The following is a 25,628-nucleotide window of genomic DNA, read 5'->3' as shown; positions in this document are numbered from 1 at the left end:
TCTCACCAAAGGGATCACTAGATAGCAACCAGCTACTAGGGGTATTGATGGCCCTGATGTCCTGACTAGATCAGGAGTTTAACTAATCACAAAACACAAATTTCAGTCGGCAAGAATATGTAGCTGCAGACCCTGATGGGACTGGGGCATGCTGCTCCATTTTCCACAACTGACATTTATATGGCGATGGAACATTAGTCCTTAGCATGCAAGGAGACATGAACAGTGCTGAGGGCATTTCTTTATATACTATATTATTATATATATGTAAAAACACTATAAAAATTACATAGCAAAATTGAGTCAAGATGAATTTTATTTGGAAAGCATAAAATACAGCAATGTCATATGTCTATCCTTGTGGCAATGAACTTTCCAGATGCTCCTCCCTCGTCCAAGATCCTAATGAGGAAAAAAAGAGAAAAATCAGGTCCGAGGATTTGTACATTTTAAATAGTCCAGCATTCCTGCGAACGTGATTTGCCGGCAGGTCTGTCTAATGTTCCTACATTGCAAGGTCAGCCAAGGTATTTACTCTCTTTTTTGATTGCAAAGGTGAATGACCTGGGTAGAAATTAAAATAATGAGCCTGTTTTGCCCAAGGCTGCAAAGTAACTGCCTTGGTGTTTCAGACTTTATGGCAGATGAGCACCACTTAAGGCATTTACTCTCCAACTGGATGTTGCCACAGCTTTCTACTTTGACTTGGAAGCTGTTTGCAGAGAACAGTAAACAGCATATCAAGGCTGATTTAGCAACTTAGTTAGTATTATTGCTACAATATGGAGATGGGATTTTATTTTAACATTCAGTGCAAGGTGCGAACTAGTGAGCAAGCACACCTGTTTCTATCAGAAATAAACAGAGCACATAAGACACTATAGCCAGCAACTTTGAAATTAATATTAATGCAAATTGATAGTGGTTATTGCTTTTTGGCCCATAAACACAAATGTTTTACGTGGTGGGAACTGTATACAGGAAACTTTGGTTTATCTGGAGGTTATCTGTCCGGAATACTCAATCTAACGGCAAAAATCAGGAGCCATTTTCTAGAAGTTTTTTTTTAGTTCTCGTTGCTTTTCGCCCCCTCAGTCAGGCACCGCAAGGTCTGTAGCTATAGCAACAGCTTCAGCTAGAGACGCTTGCAGCTGCAGCCGACTGTTTTGAAGCTGTTGCTAAGCAACAGGGTTTGTTGATTCATACTGAGCTTTTCAGTTCCGTATGTTTCAACATTAATGCTGGTATATCCGGCACTTTTGATGGTACGGCACCAGCTCAGTCCCGTCAGTGCCGGATATCAGAAAGTTTCCTGTACACCACTTTCTGAATCAAAAAAAGTTCATTCTATAATTCAGCATCCGGCAGTTACTTGAATTAGGTGGTCAGATCAATTGTACTTGAAATGCAAGTTTATGAACACAGAACTACACAAATACAATCAAGACCCTTGTACTTTCAAACTAATTCTATTCATGAGGAAAGATCGGATAGGCTGGCTTTGTTTTCTTTGGAACAGATGAGGCTGAGGGTAGACCTTTGAGGTGTATAGAATTATGAGGGGCCTGGATAGAGTGGAGAGGAAGGACCTATTTCCCTTAGCAGAGGGGTCAACAGCCAGGGGGCATAGATTTAAAGTCATTAGTAGGTTTAGAGGGGAAATTTCTTCACCGAGGGTGGTGGGGGGGGGGGGGGTCTGGAACTCACTGCCTGAAAGGGTGGCAGAGGCAGAAACCCTCACCGCATTTAAAAAGTGCTTGGATGTACACTTGAAGTGTTGGAACCTAGAGGGCTACGGACCAAGAGCTGGAAAGTGGGATTAGGCTGGATAGCTGTGTCGGCTGGCGAGGACACAATGGGCTGAAATGGCCTCCTTCCGTGCTGTAAATTTCTGAATCTACACACCCTCCCAAATCAGCAATTTGCACAACTCACTAGCACATGGTTCCATTCACAAGTTTGAACATTTTGAAGACAAATACCCGAATTTCATTTAAATCATCTATCTTGACTACTATAAATGCTGGTACTTTCACATCTGCAGGTCCAGCAACTTATTAAAATATGAATGGAGAAATATGTATTAAGAAAAATTCAAATCAAGATGAACGATTCTATAGCTGCGCATGCTGAACAAGGCACAGAACACCTACATTTTCAGGTACATCCTTGAAGACATCCAAGTTTCGGAACAGCTTTTCATTGTCCTTCAACTTTGGCACGGTTTTGTATTTGCACCCACCCCACTTCGTGACTTGTGGTGACTGTGACCAAATGTGAAACATTCTGGTTATGTGATATTACACAGGAGCTGCAAATGAAAACAAAGAAATCAAATTATGCAGCACTACCTTCATTCCAATCACCCAAGTTGCTCAAAAGAAAACAAAAGCCAGCTCATTGTTTCCCAGCTGAACAGGCTACTTCAGATGAAAGTGTATTTAGCATTCCCAATAACTCATTGGTGGGTAAGTTAGTCCTGTGTGCTGAGCCACACACCAGCAAGGAACTCTCGTTTTCTATGAAATGGCAGATGGACTTCTGGATGTTTGGAGCAGAGAAAGGGAATAGAATCATGTTCACCTGCAATGGCCAGATACCACCGGGGGGGATGCACTTGGGTAACAAAAAGGACAATGACTCAACCTTCAGGAAAACACCTCGTTTTGTAGCTCAAACATTATCCCTCATGAGGCCAAGTGGAAAAAAAATACATGGAAACTGCATGATCAAATAAAATGTCAACTACTTCAAAGCACATTTCTACTTTAGTATTTGACTTCAAGGAACTAAATACTTAACAGTTTGCTCTACAGCGCATAACTTAATAGCCACTTACCTGCACTTTTAATTCACCGACAGCCTTTCAAAATGCATCAAGATCTTTCCAAGCCTAAAGAAAATACATCAAGTTAGTAAGTACTCAGCTTCCATCTACAGCAATTGTGAACTCATTTTACAACATCCCCACAGAGATCAGGTTATATTAGAAAATCTTTGCCATGCAAGTCTAGCCCAGTTGTAGATCTGGAATAGAAAAGCTGACGAAACCCCCAACAGCCTCAGTGGTGCTATGTGACCATCAACATTTTATGGGAAAAGAATAGAGGAGCTGGAGGCAAGAGATAAGGACATGTACCCTACATCCAAACTGAATTGCATCAGTGGTTAAGCCAGCAAAGTACCAGTATACTTTGTACTGACTAGTCTGGACAGCCCCACAGAAAAGGTGCAAAACAAGCATTTGTGCTTTAAGTCACACTTCACCAGGCTAGTACAGCATGGTGCAAAATAGTCTCAGCACAGAGGGTTAAAACAACTTTTAGATTAATAATTCTAAAGCTTTGGACAGGTCAATGAAAAGTTGACCAAGCTGGCACAGAAAAATGCCCAATCAGGCATGCGTGCATATAAGGGAAGGAAGTTACACTCACATCTTAGAACACATGATTCTAACCTGTTTTGCAACACTGAAAAACATACACCACATATCCCTATTATGTTCTGGCATCACTCTCCTGAACAGAGATGTTCAAGTCAAAAATTGAGGCCAAATTGCACTGGAAAAGCTCAGTCACATTCAAGAGAATTGAGATGGAACACAGTGCATACACTTCGCTATCAAGTTTCAGATCCCACTTGCAAGTCCAGTGTAACAAGATGAAAGATCACCATTTCGGCTCCAGGGACAAGCCACTGATGGCTTTTACACAAGAAAAACCGTTAATTGCTCGATCTACACAGAATATTAAAATGTCTTTGACATAACAGGCCAGTATGACCCCCAAAAATGGAATACAAAAGTGATCAACATTACAGGTCCAAGACCTGCAACAAGAGTTGATCTTGCAGTCAGACTTGTTGAACAAACTGAAATGAAACAAGCTGCCACCAGAGAACACTGCAATTTACACAGATTTAAAGGACCTGTGTGTCAAAATCACAGCATTGCAGCAGTACAAAGAACCCTAAAATGGTTGAGGACCTGAACATACAATCAGGTCCTGGACCATGATTTTTACATTTCTTCCACCCCAGTTCTAGACCAACTTCACAGTAACTTATTTCATCCAAAGCAGTCTAATCAACTAAGCAGTCACCAGCAAGACCAACATTCTACTATGTTGACCTCGAGTGTTCCCCTCCCTTTTCAGGTGTATGGGATTAAATTGCCACACATATACAAGCTTGCCTGAAAGTCCTCTCCACTGTCATACCCAATACGGATTGTGTGGTGAATCATTTGCTTGATTAGTGGGAAACTTAAGTAATCTTATTGATCTTACTGGATTGATTAGCAAGCTTCATTTGCTGATTAATTCATTAATAAAAATCTACTTTAGCTGAAGAAAGCAAGCCCAAAGCAATGTGATTCGGCTATGGCCCATTTCAGTTATATTTATATATACAGAATGAAGTTTTTACTGCTGCCAGTCAGAAGCCTGAACAGCCAAACAAATGGGCATAGGTCAAGTCAAAGCCTGGTGCAAGGACTTATTTTCTACCAAAATATCAAAGGAGTCCATTATATTTGTGTTTCACTCATTTCCAGATACACTAGAACCCAGAGAGCTGAAGTAGTGGAAGTGTATCATGTTTACAGTAATTATGATCCTTCACTACATATAAAAGTCAGTATTCTTAAAAATCTGCTGTAGCGATCTACAATAACAGATCTTCCTATACTTGATGTTGCACAAGGTCTGGTCTTGGGGATTTTAGGTCCGATAACTCAATGGCCAAGGTAGATGGTAGTTACGGTCATTACAAAGCTGCCTTGGTAAAAGCAAAAATAAACAAATCCTCTATATTCCAGACTATACTGAAATTACAGGAGATCAACCCAAATACAATAAATCACCATGTAATAGGTGTGTGCATTTTTGAGGGTAGGGGGTCTGGCAAAGATTCATCAAGAGCAAGTAGGATGAAAGTGAAAGTGTTTCTAATACCCACCACAATCCCCAAACCCCAAGTAGGCAGACCAAGTTACCATTTCATTCTATACAATGCAGACAATTGCACCCACCCCACCACACCCCCCTCAAACAATTACATTTGCCAAACTAAGTGGCATTCAAGCTATGGTGCTAAATGGCCTATAGTACATTTATTGTCTCTATATAGATAGATCATGCTGCTGCTTTATAGACGTTCTTGGCAAAGCTTAAAAGTGCAGTGTATATAAAAAGGCAAGTTTAAAAACCAAACTACAACCTTCCTATTCACAGTCTAAGTCACAACAGCTTTTTTTGAAGTCAAAAGGTACAATAGAAGACAGAAGGCGCATCTACCCATTGTTGACGATTCACAGGTGCCATCGAAGTCTCAATGCTGTGGTACAGCAGTATTCAAAAACTGCACACACTAGCTGTACATCATTTGGGCCATTATACATCACTGATACCAGTCAGCATTCACCACTAACATACAGCCCAACCACTAAAAAGTGCTGCACTGTAATTCCACTGTCAGAAGGGTGATGCCTGAACCATTTTACTCATCTTTAAAGAAATTACGAAAGACATTTATCTTTAACAAGTTATTTGTACATACCTGTATGCAGTCTGTATTGTGTACCGCAGAACAAGCAGGAATACTATTCTCCAGGTCTTACTGCCCATTCCCATTTGCAGTACTACAGATCCTCAATGTAATGTATTGCAGACAAGCTGACTGTATTTATTCACTGTAGAGCGGCATTACTTGCAAGGGTGCAGCACAACTGGCTGCCAGCAGCCGCTTGCTGGCTTGTAACTCAGATGCGTTGCCATGTAACCTGAGAATCTGAAACTGTTATAACTGCCACTGAAGAATACTGGGGAAGACAAGTTATTTCACGTTGTGCCCAGGCTTACTGGGCATTGCAAAATTCAGCACCTAAATGCCAAAACGGCAACAGCTAAACCTTCCTTTATATGCGTTCAGATTAGCTGATACCATAAACCAAGTTCATAGGTATGTGAAATACAGCTATAAAAATAAAAGTGGGCCCTTCATTTAAGTTAGGGAGATGGTGGGGTTGCTCATTCATTTCAAAACCGTAAAGCATTAAAAAAATGCAGTGATTCCCTAAAATAATCATACCCTAAGCAACTCTAAGCGCAGTATTTTGAACGAGTTGCATGATTCCAAAAGTTTATATAAAAAAGGGCATTTCAAAAATGGTTCAAGTTATGCTTGTGCAGCCCAAGTACCTGGTAAAATCCCCAAAACAGGTGTACTAATTTAAAAACAGTCCACAAAAGACTCTAGCTACAAATACCATCACAAAACTATGAAGTCCACCAAGCTAACTTTCAGGTTTAATAAGGTGGAGCCTTAGGTTATCACCTCCACCTGAATATGCCAAAACCTAGTTGAATTATTGTGGAACCCATGTTCAAATGCAGCAATTCTGCCAAGGGAATGGAAATAGTTACTGCAAGCTTGCAAAGGACACCAAACAGCAAGCCAGAGCAGTTGCTCATTCAAACCCACATGAGCTCACCTTAATCAATTTAACAGTTGAAAGCTTATTTTGCCAGAAGGCAAATTTTCTATATTTGCAAATTCAATGGACAAAATACTAGATTCCATACCAAAGAATTGTTTTAACAAAATGACCTTGAATGTCAGAAGAAAATTAACCCTAGTTCAAATCAATGTAAGGCAATCAGCACTTAAAACAGCTTTAAAACCCGCCATCCCAGAATTTAGAATAAAACACGTCCGATCTTGGACTGCAATATTTGCTCACTAATTTCAACCCTTAACTTAAGAATGATTTTGAATAAAATTAGTTGCCCCTTCACTGGAAAACAGCATCTAGGGCATGTATAGACCGCGTAAAAGTGTTTCTATGTTCAAACAAACCCCCACTCCCCCCACAAATAAGTTTTAACACTTACCATTATCACAATGCTAAAGCAGCAATTATTTGTTGGCACTGCATGTTACTGCTTGGTTTCCAGTTACCCATTGAAGCTGTTCAGCTTCTATAGGCAGAAGATACAGAAGTCGTGTTCTGGTAGTCCAGGTATCCTGATGCAAATTCATTCCTATTGAGCGCATCTGCATCGCCCAGATCTTGCTACTGGTTTCCAATTATTGTGATTGTGATTTTCCAATCAGTCATTCACGAACTCAAAATAGGACCAAATTTTCAAATCAAAAACTTTAGGTCAAACCTTCACAAGTTATCGGTTGGGCCCATGTTGGATCAGTAGATCTTTCAGAGAACATCTTTCACCAGATATGTAGTCCATTAAAAAAAACTAAAAAGCAGGCGACTGTTCAGGATTCTGTCGCATTTAAGATCCTGTCCCAGTTTTACATCAAACCTGTCTGGTAGAACTGTTAAGACCATATATGGGAAAATTTCAAAAGAACCCCCGACTCCCAAGTCCAGATAAGATTCCACGAATAGTGCTTTGGTGTTGACAGTGATGCATTAGGACCAAGCACTAAATATTAAGAATTTGTGAATCAGCACTACAAGCATAGTACTCCTGGGTATGTTAACTACATGCTGGGTACATGGTTTTGCTTGCCTTACTGCATTGACTACTCCATCACTACGCCATTTCTACTACCATTGCTCAATTTGCAGAGTATTGCAATTTAGAACTGGGATACTGCCACCCCAGATTTCTTACAAGACCCAATGTATTGGTTTACAGGCCTAACACTCAGAAAAGCTCATTTATCTGGGATGTGGAGGAATCTGGCATTACTGCAGTTAATGGCTGTCACACTTAACATCCTAGTGGCACCTCAAGCCAGACAACTAATGCCATTTTGCAGCAAGCCACATAGGAACTTCAATTTGTCACTGAACAGTGCCGTGTACAGATTTGCTGTTTTGCAAAGCATTAAGTTTTAATAGACTTAATGGACTTACGGGACAGGTGGAACAGTTTTAAGCTCACCACCGCATTGTCCACCAAGATTGAGATTCAGTACAGTTTGAAAGTGGAGTATTATCGTATTTTTAGTTGGGACATGCTAAAGTTATTTTGGTATTGCATGAAGTTAATTCTGGAAAAGTAATTTTTAAATTGAGTTCAAGATGAGCATCAATATCTTAAAAGAATTCTATAATGCGATCAGCATTACATACACCACCACAGTGAGGCCCAACAGTCCCGCTCTAACCAGATGTGTCACTGTAGTGAGGATGCACAAATCAGACAGATGTCAAATCACAGCAAAGCAGATAAGCTTGATAGTAACTGACTACATTCACAAACCCTGAAAAGAAAACTTTAAAATCTCCCCTTCCAAACCCAAGGAAAGTGGCAACAAAAATATCTGAATGCCCATTGCAAATCTAAAGGCAAAATGCAGTACATCCCTGCACTATGGGGCAAGTCCAGCAGCAACTGGCTCAATGAATAAATGCACAAAGTACTAATTCAATCCCATGGCTGTGCCAACCAATTTAGCTGATCTCAGCCAACAGTAGGGCACTGCTACAGGGTTCAGCATCCATGGGCTGGGAAGGGAAAAATTCTCAGCCAGGGCTCCTGATCACTATCCAATGACCCTTAATGGAAAAACATTGTGTGCAGGTGAAATCAGGCTTGGCTCCAAGGTTAAACAGCTTCACCACAATCTAGGTTCACATGGAAAAGTCACTTGGAATGATGCACAGGACACTGCTGGTAACCATAGATCCTCAGCACGAGTCATCTTCAGACGAGAAAGTTGCAATAAGTTGAGAACAGTGGGAAGAGAAGGAAGAAACAAATTTGAAATACAAGCGTGCTTTGCATTAAGCAGTCAAAACACATTGAACATCTTTTTGAAGTACGAGCTGCGACAACCTTCCTTCTCTCCCCAATACCTATTTTAGAACATGCAAACCTCCAAGTTAATTGGAATCTCTGAAAGTCAGTAACATTGATCTGTCAGTGGACTTCATTCCCACCCCAGCACAGACAGGATTTGTCTGCAGACTCAAACTGCCACAAAGACTTCTGGGAAGAAAAGAAAACTTTTACAAAATACTCATTAAGACAATGTTAAACAGTCCAGCCTGTATCCAAAACTAGAACCACAAGTCATTTTGAAAGCAAAACAAAGCTCCTATTTAACAAAATCCAATTAGGTGGCAATTCAGATATAAATGGGTCCCAGACATTTCAACACTACTAGTTTTTTTTTTTAAAAAGCAGGAAGATCTCTTTACAGGACCTAGTTGCCCATGTGGAAAAAAAAATACCGATTGCGTACTTTGGCCAGATTCAATTTAAATCAAAATAATGGTCAGATCTCAGGCCAAAAAATTGGTTCAACTTAAACATGAAGATACAGAACCATGACAACTGCCAATTTTGTTTTCAGTGCACTTAATTCCCATTGAATTCTTACCTTATTGCAATCAACAACTTTAATAAGTGGTACACAAGAGTTTGCAAAAGGTAGTAAATGCAACACTTGGTCTCACTTATGGAAGCAGACAAGTTGCAACAACTATGCTGCGACTTTGCTCGTGGTTAAAAACAACTCATTTCAAATCATTAACACTATGAATGGGTTTTAATTTAAAAAGACGCACCAAAATACAGAATGCCACCATTTCAAAACAGGCATTTAGCCTACACAATTTAACATGCTTCTAGAACGATTCAGAACAAAAAATACATGGAGCATACTTTCTAGAGATTTAATGGCACTTCAGTGTACAGTCAAAGTACTGGGAAAAGATGCCTATTTGCACTCTCACTGTTGCTTGACATAATTCAACATTCACAATGTGCCAGCGTGAATTGTTACAGTTTACAAAGTTTAGTCAATACACAAATCTAAATAGGCATAAAATGCAACTTTGCCACCAACTAAAAAACGTAAGAATGAAGAGTTCATGTCTAAATGAAAGACCGTATCTGGAATGCACACTACAGGAGGGCTATGATTTCTAATACCTAGGCTTCTTGTTAGCTGCTTCATATTCTTCTCTCCCTCTACCAAAACTAGGCCCAGTAGGCCCCATAGGACGGGGGGGTTGAGCATTCATTGGACCTGGGGCTCCCTGTCCAAAGCGGTCATTACGCTATTGGAAGAGATTTTAAAGTTCATCATACATGGTAGCATTCAATGTCCATATAAGTTGCACGTTACAAAGTGAGTAAAATGTGTAACATTAGGTCAGGGAAGACATCCGCAGTCAATGTTCGTCGATTACAACCAGGAATGGGGCGATCCACAGGTACCAGGCACATAAAAAGAAAAAAAGAGGGCAAGTTGTTCATTAGTTTACTGACCGGTACATGGAGGAATCCATGGTGGGTATAATCGACCCATGACTTGTGATAACTTAAGAACAGTGGCTATTCTGCTTGAGTGCAAGCAAACCACTATTACCAACACAAGGATGCATTTTAATATGCACAAGTCGGATACGGGTTAATAGATACCTTTTCATTACCACTACAATTTCCACATCATGTAGTTTCAGAGATGCAGAGCTTTAACACTTCAAGTTAAATAGCCTCTGCCCTTAATGGAAGTCACAAGTAACCACCAACTTATTCCCACCCCCTATTTTCCCCATTTAATGCAATCTGACTAATGAGCCAGTATTGTAGTACATGCTCTGCAGAGTTTCCAGCCAAGTAGTAATCTATCAGCTGCTTTGTGCCAGTACAAAACCAGTATGGCAGGATGGCCCACGAAGAAGTTTTCCACCTTTTCATTCAATGGAAAGTCAATCTTTGAGATGCTTTGTCTTTGCAACATGTTGGTTTAAAGTAACAATGTTGTAGAACCTTCACTACACTGAAAATTCCTATTCAAGGAGGCAAACTAAAATTTATAATCACAACACAGCACAAGTACTACAACACTGGATCAGCGTTACCATTCAAGATTACCTGGGTAAAATGCAGTATTCTACAAAACATTACACTCCAAGTGCCTGAGAATTACCAGGACATTTTCCTAAATTTTCAGTTTAAAATGCCTAACTCAATTTTACCACTTGCACAGTACACCTCAAAAGTTTGGAGAGTAGGCGAGTGGGTTTGCCATGACCAATGGCACACTGTTGTGCTACAGGGAGGACAATTGATAATCCTCCCTCACTTCACTCCCCAAGGAGCAAGTTATTGTCACAAGGCAGCCCAACCAAGTGCTGACAGATACTGTCACAAGACCAACAGAGGGCTTTGAAGCAAGTCTCAAAAAGTATTAATATGGTAGCATTCGTTAGCTAGTCACAAATAGTGATTATCCCATTAGGAATCTGAAGGATAGTTTTCAGGACCCATTTTTTTCCTTTTAAAACCCGTTTATTAATCTGATAAGAGTTATCAATAACCTAAATAACTTGTGCTCACCTCCCTCCCCACTTGCCACCTGACCCAGTTTTCCACAATACAACAGTAAACCATGAAGTTCACGTCCACTGTACTAGACCTAGCAGAGGTCAGAATCAGTATTTGAAGATGTAGGAAAATAAGATTAGATAGCTACAGTTGAACAGCTTGAACTGGCACAGGTGCAGTGGGACAGCTGGCATCCTCCTATGCTGTAATTTCTATGACTATGTCCATTTTAAAAATGGAAGGATATCTGTAATTTAGAATAGAGTTGCTGTAATTACAATACCTTCTCACTTTTATTTCAATGATAGCACGTTTTCTTGTAAGCATACGAACACATGGTTCCTTTTGTAAGCATATGAACACATGGTTCCAGATTTAGTTTATACTAGCAGCTGCAAATGCTAGCCGTAGAACAAAAATCTAACTCGCGAACTGGTTTGACTAGAGTGTAAAACAGTCAAACCTATTTGTATCGGAATCATTGCAAACTAATTTTTCCTTAGCACTACTTTGAATCTCTGAAGTACCCCATTGGCTACAACCAATCCAGTCATCATGAGAACAGTTTCAATCATGATCTAGATGCAAATAGTCCAGTCATTGCCACCCCCCCCCCATAATAGCAGTTTGGGAAGTCGAGATTGACCCATTATTTTTCCCTATAAACCCCATTTGCCTCTCGGCATGCCTGTCCCGAGCACACAAGCTATCAATCCTGCATGGAGTTTGTAAATAAAGATGTCATTTTGGCTGGCAAACCAGGTTAGATAAGCAGGTAGTTATTTCAATACATTTTGACTACATGCAATTTGCAAATTGTTGCAGTATATGCACGCTCTTGATCATTTCACTGGAGCACTTACAAGCTTGTTATGACTACATTGTAACAAATATTTGACACAGCTAGACATCAGGAGTGACATGACAATTAGACCATGACAATGATCAGATGGTAAGACGGGAAGCGTCTGATTAGCATCAACTTCTGCAATGCTGACCAGATTAACATGTCACAACTAAGTGCACGTTTCTCTGAAATTCTTTAAACCAGAATCCTCCTACACCAAGTCCAAGCTAAAATGCTTTGCTTCCTATGGTAGCCTTATTCAAGCTGCCTCTGCAGTTTGCCATTTTGTGCGTTGTTTCAATAACGACACTTATGCTAAACAAATCAAAGCATCCCCGCCCAAAAGGTCCTTTCGTTGATAAGCTGTTACAGCTCACTGTACACTGTTACGGTTTCTCTCCCCAGCCCCTCGCCTTCATACCAGCCACCCACACTCATTTCACTCTAGAACCAAGCCATACATCCAAGCATTCACTCCTAACCACAGTACGCTTTACCCCTGCCATGTCGCTCGTGCTTCCACTGTTGCCCATCATCTGTCCAGTCATCGCACTAGGTCCTCCGGGGCTACTCATTGTACTGTGCCCTTCATAGCCCATCGCTGCCATTGGTGGGAAGCTTTGGTTTGCACTAGCATATTGTTCTGAAATTTAAAAGTACGTGTTAATCACACAAAGCCTTAACACTTCAATTAGGATAGTGAAGTCAATGATACAGGACAAGAGATTTGCTTCACTTTTTATTATTAGAGTAGAGGCTTTCCTGTATCAAAACCAGCATTGGAATAGGTTACCATATTTGCAACAGAAAGTTGATTAAAAATATCAGCATATGAATTATTCATTTTATTGTTGATAAGCCACATATTGGCTGATTACAATGCAAGAAATTAATCTTAAATTTACTATCTTCATAAACCCACAGCCAAATAATTAGACAAAATAGTGTTAGGACACAATGTGGAAAATTCAGAAATTTCTACAGCAGTGCCATCAAAAACTCGCTTTGATGCTTTTAACAAGTGGAAGGAAGCAGATTTTATTACAGCTTAGAGAAACAGATGAGCTTTCATGTTATATACATGTAGCTAATTAGAGCATTTTATATACATCACCTCATTCACATCACTTGTCTGCAATTCAGTACATTTGCAGATATCAGGTTAGCAACAGATCTTACTCTGAGTTGGACAAAATTATTTTATGGTTTATAATTGGGTAACAAGTTGCAACAGTCTGAGGAATTTCATGCCATACAACTTTTAATTGGAATATAATGCTAATTATATATAATTATCAAACATGCAAGAATTCATGTGTTGGTCCAACAAAATACTTACCGTATAAACCTATCAAGAGGCAAGTACGAGACATATGGAAAGGACAGGCCAAACTAGTGAAGTCATTTGCTTAAAGCAGAAATCCCTAACGCTTCAAATTACAGCTACAAGCTGCTTCAATCAGGCTATTCAAATGTAAACTTTTTGAAATTGTAACTACATTCTCAGTAACAAGTTCAAAATTCAACCTTTCATACGAGAGATAGATATTCATAAATCCAAGAGCAAAATCATTTTCATCTTACCTGCCATTCCTCCAGCCATGCGCATTTCACGTTCTCTCTGAAGGGGAAATAAAATTCAGCAGTGAATACAAGTGGAAACCTTCAACCTACTATCAGCTTGAATTCATGGTTCAGGCATGAGCAGCTGACCAGACCAAGTTCAATCTGATACATGAGCACATTTCTGTGAGGGCAGTCACAAGAGTTGATATCAATTGTAAAATTACAATAGGGTGAAGCAGAAAAGGGAGTACGAATGTTGCAAGTGCACATATGCAAGTTAGATGACAAAGAGCAGCTGTAATATTTCTTCCAACCCCCATGACCAACTAGCTAGCTGACGCTGTCTACATTCAGACGACTACTGGTGTTAAGTACCACACACCCAACAAAATTGTACTGGAGTGATTAAAAAAAAAAATGGGAAAATGCACTACACCCACATCAATTCAGAATGAAATACAGGTCTATTTTTTAGCAATGCTGTTGCAATATATGCAAATTAGTCATGTATACACATGATCATTTCTGGCTGAAAATTGACTGGATTGGCACAAATTGTGTAATTTAACATAGACTGGCACTGTCACAGTATGCATTGGTCAACTAAACTATCCAGTGATACTAAATAACCAAAGATGCAGCATGCAATTGAGCGAATGAGGATTAAATATGCACCTGTACTTAAGTAAATGACACTACATCAAGGGGAAGGGACTGCTGCCACTAAGGAGGCTCATGAAGACCCAAGTCGTAAGGGTACACAATTCAATTCTTAGCCATACCATGGAAAGAATTTGAAAATTCACACAATTGAAATCTCATTAAGCATTTTATTTTCATAATGTTCTTTGAATACTAGCAAAACAAGAGTGGAACTCATCAATAATTCCTAGTTTCAAAATGGAAGACCTACTCAAAGCTCATTGTAAAGTAGCACCCCAGGCCCACAGAATATGTAACAGCTAAAGGTCTGCATTTACACTGCAAGTTTAGCATCAGCACAAAGAGCCGCACCGTACTTTGATCTAGAGTTCAGATGCAACCCTTGGTTATTTCAGTTTGCTATTTATAAGTGACATCAAACTTTCACCTAATCTACACATGGAGACTGCAAATTCTAATGCCCATTGCTTAGAGAGCCTTCAATGAGCCTGAAAACAAGACTGGCTAAGCACAATAACTGCAGTTTGTCATTTAATGAAACTCACTGGATCCATGTAGCCCATTCGGAAGTTCTCCTCCCTCTGGCGCCTCATCATCTCCTCCTTTTCCCGTTGCCGCATGAGCATTTCCTCCTCCCTTCTACGGCGCTCTTCCTCCTGCCTGTAGATTTAGTTCAAACCACAATTTAATGTGTTAATTTGATAGTTTATGAAGAAACATGGAACATTTCAATAATCCAAGCCACACAATAGCTGGCAACAAGATGCCAATGATGTCAGGACTAATCCATCTCAAATTTCAATAAAATCAGCTCCAAGCAGTATTGCAATTTCACATAAAACTACAGGATTCAAAAAGGATTCTTACCTCAATTCTAACTGCTTACGTTTCTGAACTTCTTGACTGTGGAGTTCCTCCATGCGCCTAAGTTCTTCTTGACGCCGCATGAGATCTGTACAAAAATTTACATAATAGTTTCTTGAAACATTGAAGCACAGACCCACTATGGCATTAAATTCACACCACTACACGATGAGTTCAGCTTACTTGTGCAGAGAGCACTATTTATCAAACTCCTGTGCCAATAGTCACCAACAACTATTCTCACACCCCACCCCATTACAAACAGCAGGAAATGCAGAATCTCTAAGTCAAGAATCACAGAATCTACAGTGCAGATAGAGGCCATTTCGGCCCATCGAGCCTGCACCGACACATATCCCACCCTATCCCTGTACCCCCACGTATTTAATCCCCTAACACTAAGGGTCAATTTATCATAGCCAAATCAACCTAACCTGCACATCTTTGGACTGTGGGAGGAAACCGGAGCACCCGGAGGAAACCCAAAGAACTCAGGATTGACTTTCTTATAAAAGTACAGGAAACTCTGGTATCCGCACTGATGGGACCGGGATGTTACCGGTTGATTAAAACTTCCAGATGATGGAGGGGGTTATCTACCGAGGCTATTTTTAACAAACAAAAATTTAAAAAATCAAGAAATGTGCAGTATACAGTAATTGGGTACTCACCTACAGAATGTTGTGTTAAATGGATGGTGGAAGAGGCTTGATTAAGTACAGTACTGCCAGTTGAGGGTAATCCACAACTCTTTAATTACTTAACAGTAAAACAAAACTTATACAGTAAACGGCTCGTTAGAGGTGTTCGGACTTCCGACAGCACCAAGAAGCAGAGTAGTGGCAGCTTGCAGAACTACCCCCACTGACTAACTCGGCCACCCCGGGAGACTCGGACTCGGCAACATTTCCGGTTATTGTGGTGTTGTTTTCGGACTATGAATTTTGCCGGTTAATAGAGAATTCCGGCTATTTAGGTGCAGTTTAAACGAGAGTTTCCTGTATTGGGAGACTTCCAGTAGGAAATTCCTGCAACCCCAAATCTGGGTCTAATTGCAAGCTAATATGCTTGCATTGATAGAGACCCTGCAACTAATAAAAATTGCTGTTTAATTTACCTCAGCATTATGCATGGACAGTTTGTAACATTGGAAATGCCAGGACTCATTTCAGTACTATGATTACACTCAAGTGTTGTAGACATATTCAAATGATTTCCTACCAACTTACCCTGCCTCAGCAACATTGCTTGGTGTTCATGGTATGCATCTTCCATTTCATTTTCCAGCTTATCTCTGGCCTCTCTCATATTCTTTTCCACTTGATCTCTTTGTTGTTTTTCCATTTCATCAAGAGACTTCCATCTTTGGGAATACTCAAACTCAAATGTTCCATGCTGGGCAAAACGAGGCGGGTGTTCCCTTTCCCTGCAGAGCAAAGCAGTGGTTCATTCAACAATGTTCTTACAACATTCCAGTTATCTATTTCCAATTGCTCCATAATTCATTCTATTTCTTTATAAAGTCTCATTTTGCAGAGAACTGACTTGTGAAATGCACAAGGGCAAAATGCAGATCTCCAGGCAAATTGGGGAATGACAGCAATTTTCTTCTAGTCTGAATCAAGAGAGGATACTTTTACCGCACCTCACAACTTGAGCCATCTCCAGGAAATGCCCTCCTTGCCTTTTCATTCTGCACGGAGGGGATTCCTGTACAGGCTGCTCTTGCACACCCTCCATTTTGCCATCCTCGTCTGCCATCCGGAGGCGGCGGCGTTCCCAATGGAGGGCTCTCTACGCAGGAGTCATCCCTTTATCTATTGGGGACTTGGCCTGGAGGGTGTGGCACAGCGTAGTCCCTTGCAATAAGGTTTGAAGTAGGTTCACGGACTCCCAGGCCACCTGCCTTGTCTGCGGCCTGGAGGAGTCCCTGTTCCATGTTCATATAGAATGAGAGCGGTTGCAGCCCCGCTTCCATTATTTGAAGGGGCTGCTCCTCGATTTTTGGCTGCACTTCAGTCCCACACGCCTGATCTTTGGTCACGGTGCGGAGGGGAGCGGGCAGTTCCTACGAGGGAACTTCCTCATAGGACTGCTCCTGGCCAAAGTGGCCATCAACTGGCCCAGGCAGTAGAGGGGGTCATTCTGCCCGACTACCTGCCTCTCTTCCGCAGCCACATTCGTGCCCAGGTAGCCCTGGAGATGGGAGCACGCAGTGTCCACCGGTATGCTCGAGGCCTTCTGCAACTAGTGGGCACCACAAGGACTGGAGTGCATCACCACCACCGGGAACCAAATTTTAATTTAATTTAAGTTTCCTTTAATGTTTTAAGTTTACTTAGTTTATTTGGTTATATATGCATCAAACGAGTACACTTGAATCCAGTTCTAAGTCACTAACAGTTTAACGATCAAACCCCTACCATCATCATACATTAAAAATCAAATTATAATAAAACTCACTTTTGATACATTGGATTCCTCTGGGCAAGCTTCTCTGGCAGACCATCCTCATCATCATATTGTTCCATCGGTTCCACAATTACAGGCCGCGGAGACCTACAAGACAGTCAGCGTATTAAGGATCTAAATTGACAACCTAATTGTTCTCTTCCAGGGATGTATCTACAGGGCACCCCAGCTACTGACTGGCAGAAAATGCAGCCAGAAACTACGCATTCTAGTGTAGCAAAATCTAATACACAAGTTCAAGCACAAAAATATCCTGTAGTTGTATTTAATTAATATTTGTACAAAAAATGTCAGACATTTGATCAAATGTTTTAATTTTTAGAAAGCACGAAGCCACTGCTGAATGCAGCCAATGCTACAAAAATTTCCACTTAATTTGCGAAAAATTCGTCGCCCTGCTCATGAACAAATTTTGCAACTTACTTCAGCACAAGGAACTTTACTTCCAAGCTAAATTAAATTTTAAAAGTTAGCTGCATACAAAGCCACCGACATACTGAGACAACAAAAAATATGGACTATTGCTTACGCTGTTAAGAGGAATACTCCATCGTTGCATCGCTCAAGAGCCTTTCTCGCAGCTGGCTTTGTTGCAAATTCAACAATGCCTTTGCCTGTTGACCTGCCACGATCGTCTACGATTACAATGGCCCTCTCCACCTGACCAAACTGAGAGAAAGCTTCCTCAAGCAGTTCATTTGAGACATAGGGGGACAGATTGCGGACAGTCAGAGCTGCGGAGTGCGTGGCAAAACGGATACGAAGAGGTCGACCCCTCATGGGTGTATCATCAAGTTCGGCTTTGGCTATTTCAGCCAAAGTGCGACTTTCCTTGAGAGAAAGACAAAAACCTTATGAAAACAGCACATTCCAGCAGTTAGTTTTGAGAAGCAAATTACTTTTTTCAACTGGATGAAAAGCCGATTCAACATATCCTCCAGCATTAAATTTAAGCATAGTCAAATGGCTTTGCCACTTTTGGGTGGGATTTTAATATAAACTTTAATTTTCCTGAACTAGGAATATATGCATTTTCTCCATACAAAGGAGCACAACAGGGCGAAAGCAGGAATCAGCTGCTCAAGCTCAGAGCCAGATAAAACGCCTGAAGGGCACATTTTGCAATTCCCACGCCAGTTCCTGCCAAGAACACGTGGGATGCACGTTGCAAACTCCAATACCGAGAGCTACGCCCGCAACAATCAGCTCAAGTCAATGGTGGCCGGTCTTGGCAAGGTCGGCGCGCCGTCTCGACTAAATATTATGCCGTCAATTCGAACGGAATGCAACTTAAGATGGATCCAAAATAATAGAAAATGCTGGAAAAACTCAGCAGGCCAGGCAACATCAGGATGTTGCCTGGCCTGCTGAGTTTTTCCAGCATTTTCTGTAGACATTAAGAGGTATTCAAAACGAGACGAGATGGTGATAGGACTAGTGGAGACAAAAGACGGCTCTAGATTATTTCGGAATTCCAGCATCTGCAGTATCTTGCTATCGTTAAGATGGATCCTTTCCACCGGCCAAAAAACATGTACAAAAATGTACGGCATCGGCGCCAACTGTATGGGGAAAACAACGACCAGGAATCAAATCAAACCGCCCACCAACTCGCATGCTCAATTTATTTAGGGAGCAGAGATACTGAAATGCAATCTATGAATTTCAATTTTATGTGTCACATAACCAAATACAACAAGTGAAATCCAGTCAGTCAAATGCTTTTTGAGCACAATAAGGTGGGCGTCAAGATCAGAAAAAGTTTGTGGGGGGGGGGGAAAAGAGAGGGCGGAGAAGAGAATGCTTTAGCAGCGCCGGGTTATATAAATCACACAGCGGCTACGTACTAGTAGATCAGACAAGGGCAACGCGCACCCGCTCGGGAACACGCGCGGGTCGGGAACGCGCGCCGCGGCCTCGCCCGCCCGCCCCGGGGGGATGGGGATAAAGGGGGGATGGGGATAAAGGAGGGGGGGCGGCCCCGTCACTCACCAGCCTGATGAAGCCGAATCCCTTGCCCTTGTTGATGAAGACCTCGCCGGGGTCGCCATACTTGTCGAAGAGCCGTTTGAAGTCGTCCTCGGTGATGTCGGCCGGCAGGTTGCCGACGAACAGGCGGCAGCGCTGGGTGTAGGTCTTCTCGCCCGGCTTGCGGAGCAGCGAGAGCTGGGCCCGCAGCACCTCCTGCTCCTGGCGCAGCTCGCTCTCGCTCGGCGGCTGGTCGCGTTGCCGGCCCTGGCCCTCGGAGGCCGGCTGCTGCTGCGACTTTCCCCCCTCGCCCCCGCCCCGCGCCGTCGTGCCGGCCTGAGGCGTCGCCGCCGCGTCGCCGTTTTTCTTATCGGGCTCTTGGGATTTCTGCGAGGCCTGCGCGGCGGATTTCTGAGGCGGCGTCGACTGCGTGCCGCCGGCCGAGCTCTGGGTCGATGGCGTCGACTGCTGCTGCTTCAGGGCCTCGGCCGTGTTTCCCGCTCCGTTCGGACGGTTGGGAGCGTTGTTGCGGTTGCCTCCGCCTCCCCCTCCCCGGAACTGGGGGCTTATGCCGCCTCGCCGCTGGAAGCCGGTGCGGTTCCTGAAGCGCTCCCGAGACATTTCGTTTCCGTGGGATTTTTTATTTTTAATTTCGGGATTTTTAAAAAAAAAAATTCTTCCCGATTAGATTAAACCGACTGCAAAAACAGTCAACGTGGAGAAGGAGACAAAATGGCGCCGGGTGGGCGCTCGGGCGGGCGCCGCCTCTTTATATACCGCTCCGGAGTCCCGCCGCTACAGCCCGCCGATTGGTTGGCTCTGGCCATCACGTGAACAGGCTTTAACAGTCGGTTGGCCGTCCCGCACGTCAATCAACAAAACTAGAACCGCTAGTGGAGCCAATCAGGTTCAATCACTTTCCAGACAAAGGATTGCTTCTTCTGGAGGAGGGGGAGGGTTGAGCTCCCTCAAGTGACTTGTCTTTTTGCAGAAATGGAGGCTGCTGGCCCTTTTTAGTTAAAGTGTAAAGACCATTTCATCCACTGAATCTCCTCTCTCCATTTCCCTAACTCTCCCGTTATAGCATCTAGTTTGATTTTGAACTCTCCTTTTTCTCCCTACTGTCCTGGTTGTAAAATTATTCATCATTTTATCACCCATTGTGTAAATAAATCTTTACCAATATTTCTGAATAATCACCTATATTTTTAACCTGCTTACAATCATAGAGTTATAACGGCACAGAAGGAGGCCATTCGGCCCATGGAGTCTGTGCTGGCTCTCTGGAGAGCAATCCAGTCAGCCCCATTCCCCCGCTCTATCCCTGTAGCCCTGCAAGTTTATTTCCCTCAAGTGCCTATCCAGTCTCCCCTTGAGTGTCTCCGCTTCCACCACTTCCATCGGCAGCGAATTCCAGGTCATCACGTCCCCCCTGTATTTCTTGCCCAAAACCTTAAATCTGTGTCTCCTAGTCCTTGTACCATCAACTAGTGGGAACAGCCTTTCCCTGTCTAGCCTATCCAAACCTGTCATGCGTTAATTCTGTTTCTCTCTCCACGGATGCTGCCTGGCCTGCTGAGTGTTTCCAGCATTTTCTGTTATTTCAGATTTCCAGCATTCGCAGTATTTTGCTACTGTCATAATCTTGTACACCTCTATCAAATCACCCCTCAACCTCCTTTGCTCTAATGAAAACAAATTCAGCTTCTCCAACCTGTCCTTGTAGCTAAAATCCTCCATCCCCAGAACCATTCTGGTAAATCTCCTCTGCACCCTCTCAAGGACCCTCACATCCTTCCTAAAGTGTGGTGACCAGAACTGGACGCAATACTCCAGTTGTGGCCTAACCAGCGCTTTATGGTTCAGCATAACTTCTCTACTTTTGTACTCAATACCTCTATTTATGAAGCCCAAGATCACATATGCTTTGTTAACTACTCTCAAAATGTCCTGCCACCTTCAGGGACCTATGCACATTAACTCCCAGGTCCCTCTGTCCCTGCACTCTTTAAAACTGTGCCATTAAGTGTATATTGCCTCTCCCTGTTCCTTCTGCCAAAATGCATCACCTCACACTTCTCTGTATTAAATTTCATCTGCCACTTATCTGACCATTCTGCTAGCCTTTCTATGTCCTGTTGCAGTCAATTGATATCATCACTGTTTGCCACACCCCCAAATTTGGTGTCATCGGCAAATTTAGAAATTCTACTCTGTATTCCAATATCCAGGTCATTTCTATATATCAAAAAAAGCAGTGGCCCCAGCACTGACCCTTGGGGAACACCATTGTCATCCTCCAGTCTGAAAAACAGCCATTTACCACAACTCGCTGTTTCCTGTCCTTAAGCCAATTCCTTATCCAAGCTGCCACTGACCCACCTATTCCATGAGCCTTAATTTTGTTAACCAGCCTTCTATGTGGTACTTTGTCAAATGCCTTCCTAAAATCCATGTAGACAACATCCATTGCATTCCCTTCATCAATCCTCCCTGTTACTTCATCAAAAAATTCAATTAGATTAGTCAACCACGATCTTCCTTTTTACAAACCCGTGTTGACTCTCCTTAATAAGCTTAAACCTCTCCAAATGCCTGTTCATTTTTTCCTTGATAATTGTTTCTAAAACTTTACCCACCACTGATGTTAAACTGACTGGCCTGTAGTTACTAGGATTGTCCTTGCACCCTTTCTACCTGCCTCTCTTCCGCGGCCATGTTCGCGCCCGGGTGGCCCTGGAGATGGAGCACGCGGTGTCCACCGGCACGCTTGAGTACTTCCACGACCGGTGGGCGCCGCGGGGACTGGAGTGCATTATCAATTCGGACAACCAAATTTTAATTTGATTTGTTAAGTTTTATTTAAAGTTTTATTAATTTACAGTCAATTTGTTTATGTTTTTAATCAAAAGAGTACACTGAAAAGCTTTATTAGTTACAGTTTATTTGTTTTAGTGCACCCAACCAAAAGAGTACACCCTTTCCACCTGCCTCTCTTCCGCGGCCATGTTCGCGCCCGGGTGGCCATGGAGATGGAGCACACGATATCCACCAGCACGCTTGAGGCCTTCCGCGACCGGTGGGCACCACGGGGACTGGAGTGCATCATCACCCTGGCTGACCAAATTTTAATTTAATTTGTTAAGGTTCCTTTAAAGTTTCATTAATTTACAGTCAATTTTGTTTAATTACCCCAATAAAAGAATACACCCTTTCTTGAACAATGGTGTCACATTTGCCACTTTTCAATCCTCAGGCACCTCCCCCGCATCTAGGGAAGATTGGAAAATTATGGCAAGCCCTTCTGCTATCTCCTCCCCCAATTCCCTTAGCAACCTGGGATGCAAGCCATCTGGACCAAGCGACTTGTCCACTCTAAGTATACCCAGCCTTTCTAGTACATCCTGTCTATCAATTTTCACCCTTTCCATTGCTTCTATTTTTTCCACTTCCACTGATATTTTGTCAGCATCCACCTCCTTAGTAAACACCGATACAAAGTACTCATTGAGTATTCCAGCCTTTCCCTGCACCTCTAAGCATATAACACCTTCTTTGTTGCTAATAGGCCCCACCCCGCCTCTTACTACCAGCTTACTATTTACATGCTGGTAGAAGATTTTTGGGTTCCCTTTTATGTTAACCTCCATTCTACTCTCATATTCTCTCTTTGCCAATCTTATTTTCATCTTCACACCCCCTCTCAACTTATTGTATTTGGTCTGGTTCTCCCTTGAAGAATTCACCTGACATGCATCATACACCCTCTTTTTTTGTTTCATCATCTTCTCTATCTCCCTCGTCATCCAAGGAGCCCTTCCCTTGATTCCCTTACCCTTCCCTCTTGTTGTAATGTACCTAGCCTCTACTTGGAACATCTCCTCCTTAAAGATCACCCATTGTTCTGTTACAGTTTGTCCTGTCAGTTTTTGGTTCCATTTTACCCTGGCTAGATCCTTTCACATCCCATTGAAGTTAGACCTATTCCAGTTTAGAAGTTCCACTCTAGATTGTTCCTTGCCCCTCTCCATTGCTAATCTAAATCTTATGATACGATGATCACTCGTACCCAAGTGTTCTCCCACAGACACTTGGTCAACCTGGCCCACCTCATTCCCCAGCACCAGATCCAGCAATGCCTCCTTCCTAGTTGGGCCAAGAACATATTGGTCAAGGAAATTCTCTTGAATACATTTCAGAAATTCCACCCCCTCCTTTCCCTTTACCCCAGCATTATCCCAATCGATATTTGGGTAATTAAAGTCCCCCAATATCACCACTCCATAGCTCTTGCATATCTCTGTGACTTCCCTGCAGATTTGCTCCTCTATCTCCCTCTCACTATTTGGAGGCCTATAGAATACCCCCAATAGTGTGATCATACCCTTTTTGCTCCTCAACTCTAACCAAATTAATTCTGCCCTTGTCCCCTCAAGAACATTCTCCCTTTCCAATGTCTTCCTTAATCAGCACTGCCACCCCACCTCCCTGTTTTCCTTCCCTGTCTTTTCTGAACACCTTGTACCCTTGAATATTAAGTGCCCAGTCCTCATCATGTTTAAGCCACATTTCCGTTATTGCCACAACATCATACTGCCACACAGCTAATTGTGCTTGTAGCTCACCAACATTATTCACCACACTTTGTGCATTTACGTATATGCATTCTAAACCCATTTTTGAATTTTTCGTAATCTTTCCTAGTCTGCTCCTATCTAATATGGTACTACTACCGCCTCTAGTACTTTCTTCTCTAGTACTATCCAACACACTCAGGCCTAGAAATTGGGTTGGGGCGCCAAAGTGTCACCAAAGTCGCCTGAGCACAGGATTTAGTGCAGCGTTCGAAGCTTTAGCGATCGTCAGATATTCAGTTTCATTGCCCCTAGAGGGACACGGGGCGAGGCTCGAGGCGCTCCTCGTCCCTCTTAGGGCACTGAAACTGAATATCGCAGCGCAACGTGCCGCAGCGCCACATGCTGCGGCACGGCACGCTGCGGTACTGCAGGCCTTCCTCCCATTGTTAAGGGGGAGGGGCCTGCAACATCGCGATCCCCGCTCGCGAGTGCCGGCAAACGAGCCCGGCACCAAGGAGAAGTGCCGGGCTCTCGGGAAATAGCCGGCAATGCCGCGGGGGGGTGTCAGGAGGCCGGGGACGGAGGTGCTGGCAGGCGGCCGCCGAAAAAGGCGGCCGCCCCGCACCTCCACCTTAACTTGCGCCGCTGCTGGCACAGCAAGGCCCCGTGAACCGGGCGCGGGTAGCGAACGGCGCAACTGCGGCGTTCGCTACCAAATATCGCGAATGGGGCGCTGCGCACACCGATGACGTCGTCAGTGGCGGCGCAGTGCAACAGGCTAACGCCACCATTATCGCCCCAACTCAATATTGTGGGTGGCGCAGCCAGTGGCGCTGCAGCCACTGACTGCCTCTTTAGGCGCTAACAGGTGGCGCTGCTCACCCAATTTCTCCCCCTCACTTTTTTATGCACCATATTCCTCTTTTCTACTCCTATATGCTGGTGCCCATCGCCCTGCCAAGTTAGTTTAAACCCTCCCCAATAACAAACCTCCCCACCAGAATATTGGTCCCGGCTAGTACATATTGCATCAAACTGAATAAATGAAGAGTTCATGGCAACCCAGAAACTTCCATGAGTTGAAAGCAGCCCTTGAATCCCTGGCCAATTCAACACTAGGTTGAGTCACCTCATAAAATGTTCTGTATGTTGAACGGTCTTTTATTGCATCTGCGTTATATCTACTTTTAAGTGTTAACTCATTTAAATTCATGTTCTCTGGCCCTACTCTTCTGGCTTACATTAAAATAATATATTCTTGAGTTGCCTATAATCATTGCATAATATTTGCTGTACCTCATCGACGTCCTCCCTTAACCACCTTCATTCTAGTCAGAACAGCTTGAGTTCATCTAATCTCTT

At 42.8% G+C, this 25,628-nt stretch overlaps 1 protein-coding gene across 2 annotated transcripts; it reads right to left on the bottom strand.

Annotated features, from left to right (window-relative positions):
* Positions 1-298: 298 nt before the first annotated feature.
* On the bottom strand, positions 299-20,446 carry LOC147103126 (splicing factor, proline- and glutamine-rich-like). Of its 2 annotated transcripts, XM_085962450.1 has the most exons (12): positions 19,714-20,445; positions 18,251-18,552; positions 17,713-17,808; positions 16,479-16,675; positions 15,253-15,337; positions 14,931-15,045; positions 13,741-13,777; positions 12,654-12,799; positions 5,557-10,036; positions 2,840-2,893; positions 2,154-2,311; positions 299-402 (listed from the first exon to the last, which is right to left on the bottom strand). In XM_085962450.1, the coding sequence occupies exons 1-9, from the start codon at positions 20,308-20,310 to the stop codon at positions 9,902-9,904; spliced, it is 1,710 nt and encodes a 569-aa protein (XP_085818576.1). In that variant the 5' UTR covers positions 20,311-20,445; the 3' UTR covers positions 299-402; positions 2,154-2,311; positions 2,840-2,893; positions 5,557-9,901. The 2 variants fall into 2 exon arrangements, with proteins under 2 accessions (XP_085818576.1, XP_085818578.1); XM_085962452.1 differs by lacking the exon at positions 5,557-10,036 and having other exon boundaries at positions 19,714-20,446.
* Between the last annotated feature and the right edge of the window lie 5,182 nt (positions 20,447-25,628).

This window comes from Somniosus microcephalus, chromosome 20 (genome assembly GCF_052327205.1).
Source record: "Somniosus microcephalus isolate GS21.2 chromosome 20, FLI_Smic_1.0, whole genome shotgun sequence".
Taxonomy (NCBI): Eukaryota; Metazoa; Chordata; class Chondrichthyes; order Squaliformes; family Somniosidae; genus Somniosus; species Somniosus microcephalus.
This window is presented reverse-complemented; position numbering and strand designations above follow the sequence as displayed.